The 15,224-nt window shown below is 35.1% G+C and overlaps 2 protein-coding genes across 2 annotated transcripts; one reads left to right on the forward strand and one right to left on the reverse strand.

Moving 5' to 3' along the window:
* Positions 1–2,364: 2,364 nt before the first annotated feature.
* LOC108781712 (dynamin-binding protein) lies at positions 2,365–6,981 on the reverse strand. The gene is made up of 9 exons (XM_018549772.1): positions 6,892–6,981; positions 6,631–6,808; positions 6,355–6,473; positions 4,820–6,277; positions 4,558–4,707; positions 3,638–4,258; positions 3,366–3,548; positions 2,671–3,291; positions 2,365–2,576 (listed from the first exon to the last, which is right to left on the reverse strand). The coding sequence occupies exons 1-9, from the start codon at positions 6,979–6,981 to the stop codon at positions 2,382–2,384; spliced, it is 3,615 nt and encodes a 1,204-aa protein (XP_018405274.1). The 3' UTR covers positions 2,365–2,381.
* A 2,075-nt stretch (positions 6,982–9,056) lies between these two features.
* On the forward strand, positions 9,057–10,782 carry LOC108781614 (putative GTP-binding protein 6). Its single transcript, XM_018549639.1, has 3 exons — positions 9,057–10,097; positions 10,187–10,373; positions 10,535–10,782. Exons 1-3 carry the CDS (start codon positions 9,072–9,074, stop codon positions 10,759–10,761), a joined length of 1,440 nt encoding a protein of 479 aa, XP_018405141.1. The 5' UTR covers positions 9,057–9,071; the 3' UTR covers positions 10,762–10,782.
* The last annotated feature ends 4,442 nt before the right edge of the window (positions 10,783–15,224 follow it).

Below are 15,224 nucleotides of genomic sequence, written 5' to 3' on the forward strand. Positions count from 1 at the left end.
GGATGTTAAACTGTAACAAATATCTGTCTTACCATAAAATGACACGTCGTTGTTATAGCGAGGTAATCCCAAAACTTAGCAAATAACATGTCTTGAAAACTAGGAATACACAATCAATAAAATTAAAAATTTTTTCTTTGCAAGACAGATACAGAAAAAAATAATTGCTTTATAACTAGACCTAAGAATAATCGCTTCATAAATAGACAAATTCCTTCGCAGCACACGTCTAGTTAGCGAATACATGCTTTTTCAAATGTTCTGGTGTGAAATAATGAAATACTGCATCCGTACGCAAAAATTTTAATTGATATATTCAACTATGTTCAAGTTTCTTAATATGTTTTTCGAATTAGAGACAACCATGTAAGGATGCTGAATTTAAACACATTAATGCTGATCAGACCTGATATTTTCCTAATTAAACTTCCTTCTGAGGTCTGGATGATCACCTCGCTACATCGTTAATATGCCACTTTATGGTACTGTGCGAATATTTACATAAGGTGTGCGTTATTACTTCGCTTTAAGATTCTATCCGATATAATTGAGATTGTATTTAAAATGTTCGCATATAAGAGTGAACGTGAATTGCGTTTTAAGGTCAAGAGAAACGAGCGATCGTAATACATGACGAGTAGTTGCACGCTAAGCGGGCCTTGCCGTCATATCTGCCGACGGTTTCGCGAAACTTAAACACGACGACGCGGATCCGAATTTTATCATTAACCGACATAATAATAACAGCATAATATACTTTACTGAGCGTGTACACTCGTGTCCAAAATATCTCGTTGATCGTCGTTTATCGTTAGATCAGTATTCACCTTTTGCTTAGCGTAAGTTAATGTAAGTTCGTTCGCGTAAACTTGCGACACATAATGCTCGCGTCGATCGTAATACAATCGCAAGTTATACCTCAGAAAGACTGTTCTGTTTATTTTAAACGGTATATTAATATACCCCTCATATTATTTTTTATTGTATAATTTACGCGATAGCTTAAGGCCGTAGCACATGCATCATGTAATGTATTATTGTATTTACTGTTGATTGTAACAGTAAACACATTGTTATATTACGGTGATAATATATAGCCAATATCTTATTTTCCTTTTATAAATAATTTCTGTATTTTATTTTTCTAAATCTCCCATAACAATACATTCTATAATCTACACCAAATATCTTAAATTTGTTATATGTTGCATTTAATTAAACTGTCGAGGATTGTAAATATAATAAAAATAATTATTAAGAAAAAATTTAAAAAATCGCACTTTTTATATCACAATAAGTAAAATATGATATTCATTACAATATTATAAAATATAGTATTTATTATAAGCCTAGCTACGTAATTTGGGTAATCTTAAAATAAACAGTGCTAAATTTATTCTAAAAACAATAAAATGATACAATAACAATATATTATTGAATAATAAGTATTTACTTCTCAAATAAATTCTTGATAAAACATTTAATATAATACAGTTAAACAATTTAATACAACTAAAATAACAGTCAGTTATAATTAAGATTTAATCAATATTCTTTTTGTAACATTTTTATTATATAATATCGTAAATAATTCATATTTGAAACAATATACAATTTTCGAGAAATTTAACATTATATACATATATACATTAAAAATTGCACGTAAAAAATCGATTGTGTAATTCAAAATTAAAATATGATTAAAATTTATAAGTAAAAATATTATCACAAGTTTATGTATATATACTGATAGACATGTATTATTTGTTATAAAAATAGTCTATTGGAACACAATTTTATTAGGCAAGAATGTACGTGCAATTTTCTGTATTATAATATCAATTATGAATATTAGTTATCAATTTTCTGTACAATTAAAAATGATAATCAAATTGTTACAGAAGAAAATATGCTATTTCTAATTAAGGTATACCTTCATACATGCATATATTACATTTAATACATTTATACATGAATATAGATAATAATTCGACGATAATTCAGTACGTATGTAAAAATCTTAAAAAATGTATAAATCAAACAGTGTATAAACCTAAGTACTAATAAGAAATTTGAATACAAAAGTTATTTTTGAGTATTGATATAAATATCTAATAATATTTCGATTAATTATCTTTTCGAGATCTTTATATGTTTAATCAAATCAGATAAAAAATTCTAAAAGGCTTTTTTCTTAACGTAAAATATCAATAATATACATTTTTCATGAGATAATCATAAAACACTCAAATATTAATAAATTGATAGTAATTAATAATTTATATCAATGATTAATGATTCTGCAATTAAGTTAATTATCAGATCCCAGCATAAAATTGTAATAACAAAATGTAAAACTTGTGCTTATTTTAAGTTCATCGTTATGACTTTGGTTTAATGGGAGAGCTTAAATAATTCCGTGGAACGTAGCCTTGTTTACCGTTACGATTCTCTACCAACCACCATTCATCGTTTCCTTTCTCATCATGAGGTCTGAGCAGTTTCAGAGCTTGACCGTTAGTAATAGGTAATGTGCCCGGCATGTTTCCAGCAAAATCGTACATTGCATAGTAAAACTAAAATTTTATTATGTATATTAATATAAAGATATTAGTCCGAAAGATATTAAAATGTTATTAATATTCCATTATATTAGAATATTATACTAACTTCGCCGTGTATATATTGTATATTTTGGTAAACTCTCTCTACTTGAACTCTCGGCGTTTCAGGAACGTTGCTATAATTGGGATATGCTTTTGTTTCTTGATCTAATGAAAGCAAATCCTGTAGATGCGACGAAGATACTTTTTTGATCTCTTTCTCTGGAGAATCTAACGACATCAAATTCGGAGGGCTAACACTTTTTCTCCCGGAAGTAGCGACATCCGATGTGGTTTGATCATGATGTTGACTCTGTCGCTGAACCGGTCTTAGTTTTTGAAATGGCAAAAATCCTTGAGTGACTCCAGTGTCGACATACCACCTCGCCGGATTTCCCATTGGATCTTGCCTTTTTATGACTCCGACCAACATACCTCTCGTAGCGTCCACTTCCAGTGTAGATGTACTGACAACATCCTCAACTACCACATATAATTTGTCTGCAGTATATTTTTCTCTAAGCGAAGATCTCTGCTCTTCAGTCTGTTTAAACAATTGCGATTGACCCTCGTCTACTCGGGTATTTGTGCCAGCAAACGCAAAACGCGTTATTTGATTCCATATTAAATTATGATTTACGAGAAATGATTCCAGTACATCTTGTGACGATAGATGTAACGGTGATGTCTAAAAAAGAAAATTATGTTTTGTCCATTCTGGAATTACATTAGACTGAAAATTTTCTATTAAAGTTTTAATACCTCACAAAGAGATATATATTGCTTTGTAATTTTTCCGCTTAGTAACTTTCGGGCGCCAGCAAAAGCATTAATACAATTAACCAAAATGTTTGCTGTGGCATCCAGCAAAATAGGTAATTCTTCCAATAATTGTTGATTTAGAGCTTCGTAATTACTCTTAGCAGTAAATAATTCTTCTTGTATCTAAGACAACATAAAATAAATCAGATAAATTATGAAAAAAATATATTTACAATAAAAAACATTAAGAGAGAGAGTAACATAATAATTACAATTTTTGATTCTTTATATTTCTCACTCTTTGAAATCGCAGCATCATAATCCAACAACTTGTCATGCCTTTTTGCTACCAACACCGCTGGCCCTTCTAACAGCGTCGCTAAGAAATGCAACGGGGCGCTAACTGTCTTCTCAATATACGACTTAAAGTCCCGTATGTATTGTGACCAAATTACAGATCTTATATCTTGCAATTTTTTCACCTCAGCAGTTGGACTTCCCTGATAATAATGAACCAGCAATTCAGCTATCGCTTCACCAGACATAGCTTCATCGCTCAAGTACGTAATACATTGCTCAATATCTTTCACCAGTTGCCATGTACATTTCTCTATAGATCGAAATTGTTTCTCGAGTTCCTCAAATTCGGTGTCACTCGCAACGTTTGTCAATCCCAAACTCGCCGATAATCGCGTGCTAAGTCTTGTTGACATTTTCGCCACAGAATGCATACTTAATTTTGACATTTTACTAAATAAAGTATTATCATTATCTAAATACTTTGATACGATATCTCTTCTCCGTTTGTATTCGTTGATATAACTGGCCACATTTGTCATAGCCTCCCACGCCTTCATTACGGCTGCTTTATCTGGATGATTGTCTTCTGTACACTAAAAATTATTTTCCATGCAGAACAATATTATAATACAAAATAACTTTGAACATACAAATGCGTATAAATATTTATCTGAAAAGTAATCTAAATTCAATTTCACAAATGATGCTAAAATTAATATACTCGTATATCAAAATACTCTAATATATATATATATTTTTTAAAATATATTTTTTAATGATATATATATATACTTCATTAAAAAATATATTTCAAAATTGAATTTCTACTCTCTTCCAAATAATTAATTTATTTATATTCTTCATATTTTGTATAACTAACGCGATTACTTACCTTTATTAATTCATATAACATTAGAGGATACTTCACAATTCTTTGAATCGGCTTTATCAGAATAGAGCTCATATCAAAGCAAGCAACCTGACGACGTAGTGTCTCAATACCCTTGTTAAATACTTTCATGATCTCTTCATTACTTTCATACTAAAATACAAATGGATTCGATATATGGTACATAATCCTAACTTCAAATAAATCTTTTATGTTAGTATACAGTTGTCAATTAAAAATTTCGATTACATTATACATAAAATACCTTTTTTAACAAAGCTAACGCGGCTTCATGATTCCCACAGTACTTAACGTAAACACTTTTCAATTTCTCGGCCATTTTTACGAAACAAGGTCCAACTGTTTGCAAACTTTCATCGTGATCTTTCATAGCTCTCAGAATCATATCCAACAACTCCTCGGCAACATGAATAACTTCTAAAATGTTTCCAAACAACGTAGTAACATCAATTCCCTTTGATTCGAGAAAACTTGGATTATGTAAGTTAAATGTTTCGTATGTTAACTTCAGATCGCGAACATATTCTTTTTCAGTTATAACTAATTCCGATATTACATTTTGACGTTGGTCTGCATTCTTTTGTTTCATATTTACAGTATTATTAATTGCAGACTTGTTTTCCCACGTTTCTTTTTTAGCAGATACTTCTCCGTTTGCGATAGTTTCTTTTTGCAATGGCACTCTGCCTGGAGCAGGAGCAGGTGGTGCTGGCCTGTGCGGTTGCGACATTCTCTTCAGTTCTTCATTTACTACAGTGTTCTCTTCCTTATGTCTAATCATCACAAAATCTTCAAAGTCTTCCAAATTTGATTCGTGCAAACTGTCCAACGAATATTCAGATATCGATTCAGAGCTCAAATATTCTCGTGGACACAAACCAACTAAACCATTTTTATTTTTCACTTTCACCCAATCTTCATTAGTCATTTCCTGCACAGTGACACTCTCGCCTTCATGGACATTTAAATCGCCATTCATTTGTGCGTCAAAGGTATATAACACTTTTACAGTAGTATTCGGTTTCAAAGCATTCTTTTTTGCAGGAATTACTTCAGATTGGACTTGATATTGTTCTGCTTCTGCACAATCGACTATGATGTTGACGTAAGATAATGGAAAAATACCTTTAGTGGTATCAATCGTACCTTCTAACCATTCAGAATCGATGTATCTAGTGAGATGCACTACTTCGCCTGCTCCAAAGCTCAGCTCATTTGGAAACTGTGCGTTAAATGGATATAATGTTATGGCATATGGTTTAATATCAACAGAATTCGTATGACTATTATACTGTGTACTGTCTATATTATTAGTTGTTGGCAACACCTCTGGGAACAAGTCAAAATAATTTGGAATAGGTTCATCGGGCAAGTTCGCATAAGAATTTATAGAAGTTTCACCAAAATCTTTATAAATTGTGCCATTGTGAACTGTTGACAAAGATACAACATTGTTCTCAGTTGTACATATAACTTGCCCTTGATCAATTATATCCTGATCTCCTTCTATATAGGATATAAATCCTTCTGGGAATATGCCTTCTCTACCATTTTCCGTAACTCCACGGCACCAGCCGTCATCCAAAATTTCTGTGACAATAACCATCTCGCCTGCAGTTAAGTCTAATTCTTCATCCAGTTGTGCTTTCAGTGTCGTTTTTACCTTCGCTCTTTTCCTTATTGATTTATTTTTAATTGTTTTCTGTAAAAAGTATTCCTATTAATTAATAATTTTGTACACAACTGATAAATATGATACAATCTCTTTCAATATTCTACCTTTATCAATGCTGCATCCAGTTCCCATGTATGCGTTAATGGAAAAATTCCACTTTTGGAGCCTATCTTGCCCATGCACCATCCTGAACCTATGTCTCTAACTCCAATTATAAGTTCTCCTGATAATAAGAGAATTTTTGTGTATCAAGTTATAATATTAAAACTTAAAGACAATTATTACATCTTTACACTTTTGTTAAAATAATTAATCTAGTATCCTTTTATATAAAAAGTTCATGGCATAACAGCGTGTCTTGTAGCACAGTTATCTCTTACCTTCTGCAAAGGACAAATCTCCAACTTCTTGTCCGGGAAAGCTGGCTGTAGAAACAAACACTCTTTCTGTTTCACCAAACAGAGGAATTTCCACTTTATGCAGGTGGCTTAAAGGAAACTTGCCGACTTTATCTTGCGACTGACCATGGCACCAGTGTTTGTCTATGATCTTGTGTATCTAAAACAAGATAACAGGCCTATTACTTTCAGCTGTTTACACTTGACTGCTCATTAGGTTAGGTGTTAAACGTTTATTAGTACCACGAAATACTGTCCCTTGGGAAGGCTCAGCTCTTCATCGACAGTGGTGAAGAAGTCGTGCAGTACCCTCGCCAGCGTTCCCGGCTCCATTTCCGCTACGACGCACTCGCATCCGTTGTATTTGCGATACTACGTCCAGTATATGGTACCGAAGCAGTGGCGAGCCAGGCCAGCCAGTGGCGTGGCGTGGCGAGGCGCCTGACAGCCGATACTGCTCCGGTAAGTGGCTGTCACGTAGCATACGCTTTTATTGCGTGAATTGAATTATACAGCGATTAAATTATGTGACATTATTGAAGGAAAAACCATCCACGTGTCGAACAAATGAATGAAATATTAATATTTTTTGCAATTAAAGTGTGTTGTCTGAGATAACGGATAATTGATAACGATCGGCAACATCAATATCGAACGAGAAAATTTAAATGTTTTTGTCAACAACAAAGATTTATTACAGCGAATTCGATTGAATATGCGCTGCGCGCATACTGCAGATTTACTGATACATATTGCATTAATAAATCATCGTACTTAGATTAACGTAAAAATGTATTTAATATATTATAAAAATACGGAAACGAGTTAAAATCACGAAATCTTCAATACACTTTTTTGTACTGTTAGGTAAAATATATGTACATATATATTTTAAATTCGAAATATTTGCGTTTTACTTTTACACTCACAATAGAACTCGCTATTAATCAAATTTTTTAACATTTAAAACTTCGTTTATAAACAAAATAAATACAAAGTGTTCGAATAATGCTTTAAATAATATTTATGAAATTTAATATTTTATATACAAAAATCAATTAGAATAATATTTATAAATTTTTCAAATAGATTTACATTTTGGTACAAAATTAAAAATAATTGTAAAAATTTAATAGAGAAGTATAAGTTTAAGTGTTTTCTCAATAATGTACTTTACGCTTTACGTCACTAATTAATTCATGTACGAGCTGCGTGTCTCCGTCGCGCATGAAGTGTAACGTATACACGTAGAGTATTCGTGGAATCAGCTGAGCTGAGCTGAGCGGATTGCGGAGTCAGCGGAGATCGATATCGCGTTTATCGTTCTTTATTCATTTCGTGTAATTAGAACGATGTATATTTAGTATATACGTGTGTTAATATTGTACGCGTCGATAGTTCTTATGTGCAAAGTTACATCATGCGAGAAAATCGTAGTCGGGCATTAATTGACACATCTAGTCGTGTTTTTACTAGTGGTGAGGTTAGGACAGCTAGCACATAACCTCGCACAAGTGGATCATTTTTCATGAAGAATAATAAAGTAATAAAATAATGAATGGAGCTGTATGATTTTTCTCATTATTTGTAACTTTCAATATACCCGAATGATATAAATTGTTTCTCTTATATTTATTATAAAATGTTTTCGTGTGACTAATAAAAATTAAGAGAAACATCAAGAAGATTAAATCGTTCCCTTTCTTTAAAAATGACACAACTCAAACAATGTATTTTTGAATTATTATTATGAATGAGTTAGAGATGAAGATTACTCTATCAATCATCAAGAATAAACTAATTTATGTAAACTGATTCACAGTTCGACCACCAAATAATACTTGTGTCATTCTTAAAGTTTTTTAAGAGATTATAATATTATATTTTCTGCGGAAGAGGGAGAGAGTGACACATTTTAAATTGTTTTTGTTAATAAAAAGGAAAGTCTTTTACAGAGAATATTTATAGATTTAAGATAGTTTTGATAATCGAAGTTTGAGAAAGAAATTGTTTTATTTTAGTCATTTGAACTGATCAAGATAAATATAAACTGTTGATGATATACAATATATTTCAAATCAGTTTTGATGAATTATTCTGTATTTGTTATAATTTTTCGAAATTGCAACTAAAAAGGGTAGCTTTTAATAATCACGATAAAAAAAAATAACATTTGATTATGTTTCTAAGAATACATTCTTTTTGCCTACATTTTTCATTAGTCAATAATTTACTGTTAAATACAAGAACTTTTCTCCTTTTCTCACAAATTTAATTTAATTGTGTCACATTTGAGGTAAGGGAACAAAATAATTTTATATATATATTATATATAATAAAACTACAATAATATTAAATATTTTGTACAATTTAATTAGTGATTATTATATTAAGTTTTGAAATTGACAACAATTTTTTACAAAATGCATTGTATACGCAAGATTACAAATATTACACAATGGAATCTGCAAGTATTTAACAAAGTTGATACAGTACACAAGAGAGCAGGAATACTGCTACAAAATGTTATTTGCCGTTTGAATCACGACTCCGACGAATATTTACCTGAGGAAGATGAGGGGAAACGGAACGAATACGTCAAGATCGCCAGTCATTATTTAGGCATTGCTGCTGGTGGACATAGGACGTTTATTTTACAACCGTATGTAAAATGGGGGATAAACAAGAAGAGAAACACTTCGCCGGAACTACAAATGGCTGAAGCTGTGGCTCTAATAAATACTCTACCTCATTGGTGTGTAGTTGGAACAAAGTACGCCCCGTTACTTACATTGCAGAGGAAGGAGCTGCTCGGTACCGGCGCGATCGAGAATCTAAAGAAGGACTTAATAGCATGCCCAAACCCCACTGCCATATTTGTTAGCACTAATCTGTTGAAGTTTGTCCAGATCAGCGAACTGGAAAAGATCTTTGGTCTACCAGTGTATGATCGTTATTCCATAGTTATCCACATATTTCGTGAACATGCGAAGACTGCGGAGGCAAAGCTGCAGGTAGCCTTAGCGGAGATACCATACATTCGGAAAAAAATATTTGAATCCTGCGTTACTCGCTGTGGCGTGATAAACGTGACGGAGGAGACGAAACTGTTGCTCGACACCAAAGAGAAGAAATTGAAAAACCAGTTGAAGAAGCTGCAGCAACATCGACGATTAATTAGAAGTAAGCGTAAGAAGTACGGCTTCCCCACGGTCGCTATAGTCGGTTACACAAACGCAGGGAAAACCTGCTTAATAAAAGCGCTCACGGATGACAATGCTCTACAACCTAGGAACAAATTATTCGCAACCCTTGACACTACCGCGCATCAAGGCATTTTACCAAACAGATTAAAAATTTTGTACATGGATACTATCGGATTTATTCAAGATGTGCCGCAAACTCTGATTGAACCATTCCTTGTGACTCTAGAAGATGCCATGATCGCTGTACGTTGGTCCTATAATACTTCCTCCTCTTGCTGTTATCTTTTTTTTCTTTCACAAAAATTTCCCAAATTAAGAATTCTCTTTCCTAGGATGTGATAGTTCACATATACGATGTCAGTCATCCTGATATGAAGGCGCAATATCAGCACGTCCAGCAGACGATAAAACCCATGTTGGACGATCGTCCAATAATCGACGTCGCCAATAAGTGCGATCTTGTTCAAAGCGATTGCATACCCAAGGATGCAATTGCCGTCTCCGCTAAGAATCTGACAGGTGCGATCAGAATTTATTGTCATTGTTTGCACAGTATAAATCATTCGAGCAACATTCCAGAAATATTGCTGTAACATTTCTACAAGATTTTATGTATACTTTAATGAATTAGCTCGATTCAATTGAGTATAACAACTTTAAAACCATTTAAATACTTACAGGAATCGATTTGTTACGTTTGAAGATACAGGAGGTCCTTTTAGCAACTTCTGGACTATTAACCATACGTGCGAGGGTAAAAGCTGGCAGTCCTGCAGCCAGCTGGTTACATAAAATGACAACAGTGACAAACATCGAATCAGATCCGAACGACGCTCAGTATTTAATTATGCAAGTGATTACCACTGCGGCCGACGTTCAAAAGTTCAAGAAATTTTTAAAACAATAAAGAGTTTTATACCACGCACAAGATATTCTTTTCCTTTCTGCTAGTCTTATTTATTTTATGATTAAAAAGATTATATGCGTATAACTTATTTATCAATACTTTATGTATACAATACTTGAGTAGCGTTTAATAACATCATAATTTTGTAAACAATTTTCTTCTGCGAAAGAATGTTTAAAATTCCTTGTGCCAGATATATCAAAGATTTCTAATATTTCACTAAATTGCATGATTCACGATCAGTAACAGTTTGCTGCTAAAAATATAACAGAGGAACGTATGTATTGCCATTTTTATCGGAGAATCAATATATAAATATCTAAATTACTGAGAATGTTTTTTTCTTGTTTGAATGAATCACGCACGTGCACAGAACGCACTTGAAAATCTTAGAAATATCCTTGGGCGCGGCATACTGCCAAGAAGTCATTTCTTTTTACAGCTCGGCATGTACACGTGCTCAGCACGTGTTTCTCTGCAATCGGCAGACGACACGACTTAAAGTTTCAACTGAAAGATACTCGTTAGGGCTATTAACGAAATTAAAGACTTTATCACGGCACCTAGGCACAGGCGATGCAAGTTGTAAAGTTTGTAAATAGTATTTCATACCTAAAGCTTATCGTTTGTACTCTGAACTTTGTAATATTCCTATTGATATTTACGAATGTCGTTAATTAAAAGAGATTAAGGGACATTCTTAGTAAATAGAGTTTTTTACTAAGTTTTTACGAATCACAAAGAACATTAAAATAGATTTACAAAGTAAAAGTTATATACATAGTTTCTCTTTGTAAAATATGAGAGGATTTAAAATATTATTCAATACGTTTTCCCAATGATTTTTTTAATCTAGATAAGATAAAAAAAATTTTTTAAATAAATTTTTAAAAGATGCATTTCCTCTCAATTATATGAATCCTGCAAAAATCCTGCACTTTGTCAGAGAAATTTCCAAAAATGTTCTCATTTCTAAGCTAATGGATCATATCATACCACCATATGAATATTAACATCCTTTTGAGAGAAAAAGATTAAAATCTATTGAACGAATTGTAAATTTAAAACTTTTTATTAGTACTTCTATTTTTAAAAAATAAAAATTTGATGCATTCCTCATACGTGACTTCGTGCCTCTCGACCAAGGGAAAATACGATGCTATTTCAACGTTGCAGATGGCATATACATCTGGCGAGAAGCATTGAAATAGGAGGAAGAATCTTGAAAGAAGGAACGGCACTTCAGGCTTTCACACGGAGATATGTAGTCTGAAATTTGGCAGGACAATCGATTTGCGTTTGGATCGTTGCCCGATGGAAAAGACTGCCCTGTTTAGCTATCGCCGCCGTTTTATTAAGAGTTCCGTTTGTTTGCTTTATCTTTCCGCTCGCGCGAGTGTGCTGGCGATCAACCACCGCGAGAGAAACTTCACGACGAGGGTGCCGTCACGGCGCGATGTATAATTCATAGAACTCGATGGTTCTGCGCGTCCAAAGGGTGTCCTGATAATTTTATACGGCAATAGCAGAGCGAGATGACATGTTATTTTTTCACAATGACGCTTTCTTCTTTTATCTCGAGGAACTTCGCATCCATTCGCTGCAATCACGAGAGTTCACTGTTATACCTTCTGTCTTTCTTATCGCTAAACGCGCAAATAGCTATACGCCAACAATGAGTACAATTTTACCGTCGTAAAGTTTTACTCAGTCGAGAGAATGTTAAACGAACGCGAATCGGAGAAGGGGTGATTCTCAACGAGTCTCGTGACAGCTACGTTCTATGCGGGCGACTCTCGACCGTAAAACTCTCCGCAGTACGTACTAACCCGAGCAACGCGCTCGTCATTAATATCCGGTGACGGCGGGACACCCTGTGTGTAGCCTTATAAAGTGCCCCGGCAGAATTAATCGCGCCGCGCGGAGGAAGAGTCTCGGAGACTCTCGCGCGCGTCGTCCTTTAGCTGTGGGAATTAATGGAGGATTGATATCGCGATTATGTTGTAGCAATAGAGTAGAAGAGGGTCCGGGGCGCTGGGCACCGTGTGGGCCGATCGGCAGCAGCGGCAGCGCGGATCGTGGCGATAATTAATTGCAGGCGTGACGGCGCTTTAACGTCGTTAATTTTCATTATCTCGATCGGAATCCGCTTGTAGCGCGGACGCCGTCGCTTTGCGCTCGCTAATTTCGCGCGCTCGCTCGCTCGCTCGTTCGCCTCGCTTTCGGGAAAACGCGCATTAACAATCCTTGGGGTGAGCTCCATATCGAGGATGGAACGGGAGAAAGGGGAAGCAGGGATATCTTGCAAAATTTGTCACACGTCGCGGCTATACGATGACACTAATGTTACCAGACACTCTTGTGACCAGAAATCGCGAAACGCTCGCGCGCGATGCACTTGACAGGCATGTTTGGATTATTAAAGCGAGTCAAGTAAAATCTAATTATCGCGATGGTCAGCCAAATGACAGATCAGCACCGCTATACCCGTCTCCTGTACATCTAGCATATCGAGATGACACGAGTAGTGTAGTAAAAGATCACTATGCGGTCGAATTCAAGTTGTCGCGGCCGTCCCGCTTTTAATTATAATGAGTTCATCCGAACGCGCAGCTTTACATTTATCAGAAAAGCTGTATTAAGTTACATGCAACGATACCTATTCTTGTAATTTTCCACTCAACATATACATGTTATATACATACTGTAGTTATATTGTTGAGTGAAAAATGATACAACTAGCAGGTATATACGTCTCTAATTCTTATCTCCTAACTAAACAAATAACTTTTGCCGGCAACGGTGATGAAGCTTTGGTCCATTAGATTGTCGACCAAACCCGGGTCGGATTCGTGTTTATTTAAACACGCTTTAAATACAAAGTTGCGGCTTGACCGGGGCCTATATCGCGCCTGCCCTCGGCAATTAAGCGAACGATTGGCTAACGAACGTCGATCGCCTCGCCGAGTGCGCGGCTCGTGTAACGTAATGACCGTCGTGCTGATTTGCTCGCCGTTACGGATTCAATTACGGGCGGCCTGCTCTGGTATTTTACACGGTACGGCACGCCCGAGCGTACCGAGATCAACGGCGGAAATTAAATTAAACCTAACGCCGCTGTACGCTACGCGCGCATAAATAACGAAAGTGACACCGCCATCGGTCCGGGACCTAACGAACATAATCCGATACTTGCGTTGTTTTAAGCGCCGCGCCGTTCGGCCGCACGCTCGCCCGGCCAAGCTGCGAAACTGTCTGCTAAATGAAGTTCAGATCAAACAAGGGCTGGCGCTAATTGACTTTAACTGAAACACCGATCGGTTAGCGCCGATCATTTTTAACTCTCTACTGTCCAATGCAACTTTCAAGTCACATATCCGTTTGTTTCGATTGTCGCTTGCATTTGCCGTTAGCAAGAAAATGATAAACTTTCTATATGCGCATGCTTTCGAAATGCACAGATCTGCTGTACATTTTATTTAAATTTAAATTGACTCGTTTGTTAAATATGTATATTGAAAACTTTTTCAAAACCCAAAGTGTATATGATATTAAATATATGTATATTATAATTTATATGATTAAGAGATTTAAACCGGTATCCATATAATCCATTCTTCTTGTAAGATTGTTAATGTCTTAATAAGACACTATTGGTTTATGACATCTTAAAATTATACTTAAGACAATCTTAAAGAATCAATTATAAATATCGCTCTTATACGCGAGTCGTCTAAAAATCAATTTCACGGAAGAGAATACCGGAAATGCGTTAGAATATTTCGTACATAAGATATTCTCACACCCAACTGTCATCGTGTCTAGGAAAATGTCCATGAAACTGAAAGACGCGAAAATTGAGCTCAACGGTGTTTGACTTTTGCAAATGTAAGCTCTCCCATGTTTAATTGCTTAAAAGGAGGCACGGCATGCCCAAGGTGTGAAGTCGGCAACGTAAGGTGGGGCCTGTTTTGCGGTCGGACATTCGCGGCTCGGTTAGTATCTCCCGAGTTTGAGCGGCTGACTTCAAAGGGACGCGAAAACATTCGTGCGCGATTGACCCCGCGAAAGGGAATACCTTCACGAAACGATCAACGCGCGTATTCCTACCTAGCGAATTATTCCCTTCCCTTTGTGTTTCCCATTTCTTTCTCCTTTACGTATCATACTCGCGTAAGAGGTCGAACGTTGAGCGATACGTGCATTTGCATACGCGCCCTGTCCCCCCTCCGCTTCATTCACGTTCTTGTCATTGCGACTTAACGCGTGTCGTCTCGCGCGTGCAGTCATTTATCGTGAGGCTTATACCGGGTGTTCCGTTACTACAGTATCAACGCATAACTCTGTCGATTTGTTTGGGACTATATATGACCGAAAATGATAATTAATGTTCTTATACTAATGTTTTATTTCAAAATTCTTTTTTTTCTCTAATATTTAATATCTTTATCTGTTAATTTAAA

Source organism: Cyphomyrmex costatus, unplaced genomic scaffold, assembly GCF_001594065.2.
Source record: "Cyphomyrmex costatus isolate MS0001 unplaced genomic scaffold, Ccosl1.0 scaffold123, whole genome shotgun sequence".
In the NCBI taxonomy this organism is placed as follows: domain Eukaryota; kingdom Metazoa; phylum Arthropoda; class Insecta; order Hymenoptera; family Formicidae; genus Cyphomyrmex; species Cyphomyrmex costatus.

What these genes read in the sequence shown, in the direction of transcription:
- LOC108781712 (XM_018549772.1), bottom strand. Translation starts at nt 6,981, where the DNA reads ATGGAGCCGGGAACGCTGGCGAGGGTACTGCACGACTTCTTCACCACT. An exon ending in TGGATGCAGCATTGATAAAG is followed by an intron (nt 6,278 to 6,354) that starts GTAGAATATTGA and finishes TACTTTTTACAG; the next exon opens with AAAACAATTAAAAATAAATC. An exon ending in AATATAAAGAATCAAAAATT is followed by an intron (nt 3,549 to 3,637) that starts GTAATTATTATG and finishes ATGTTGTCTTAG; the next exon opens with ATACAAGAAGAATTATTTAC.
- LOC108781614 (XM_018549639.1), top strand. Translation starts at nt 9,072, where the DNA reads ATGCATTGTATACGCAAGATTACAAATATTACACAATGGAATCTGCAA. An exon ending in TAGAAGATGCCATGATCGCT is followed by an intron (nt 10,098 to 10,186) that starts GTACGTTGGTCC and finishes TCTCTTTCCTAG; the next exon opens with GATGTGATAGTTCACATATA. An exon ending in CTCCGCTAAGAATCTGACAG is followed by an intron (nt 10,374 to 10,534) that starts GTGCGATCAGAA and finishes AAATACTTACAG; the next exon opens with GAATCGATTTGTTACGTTTG.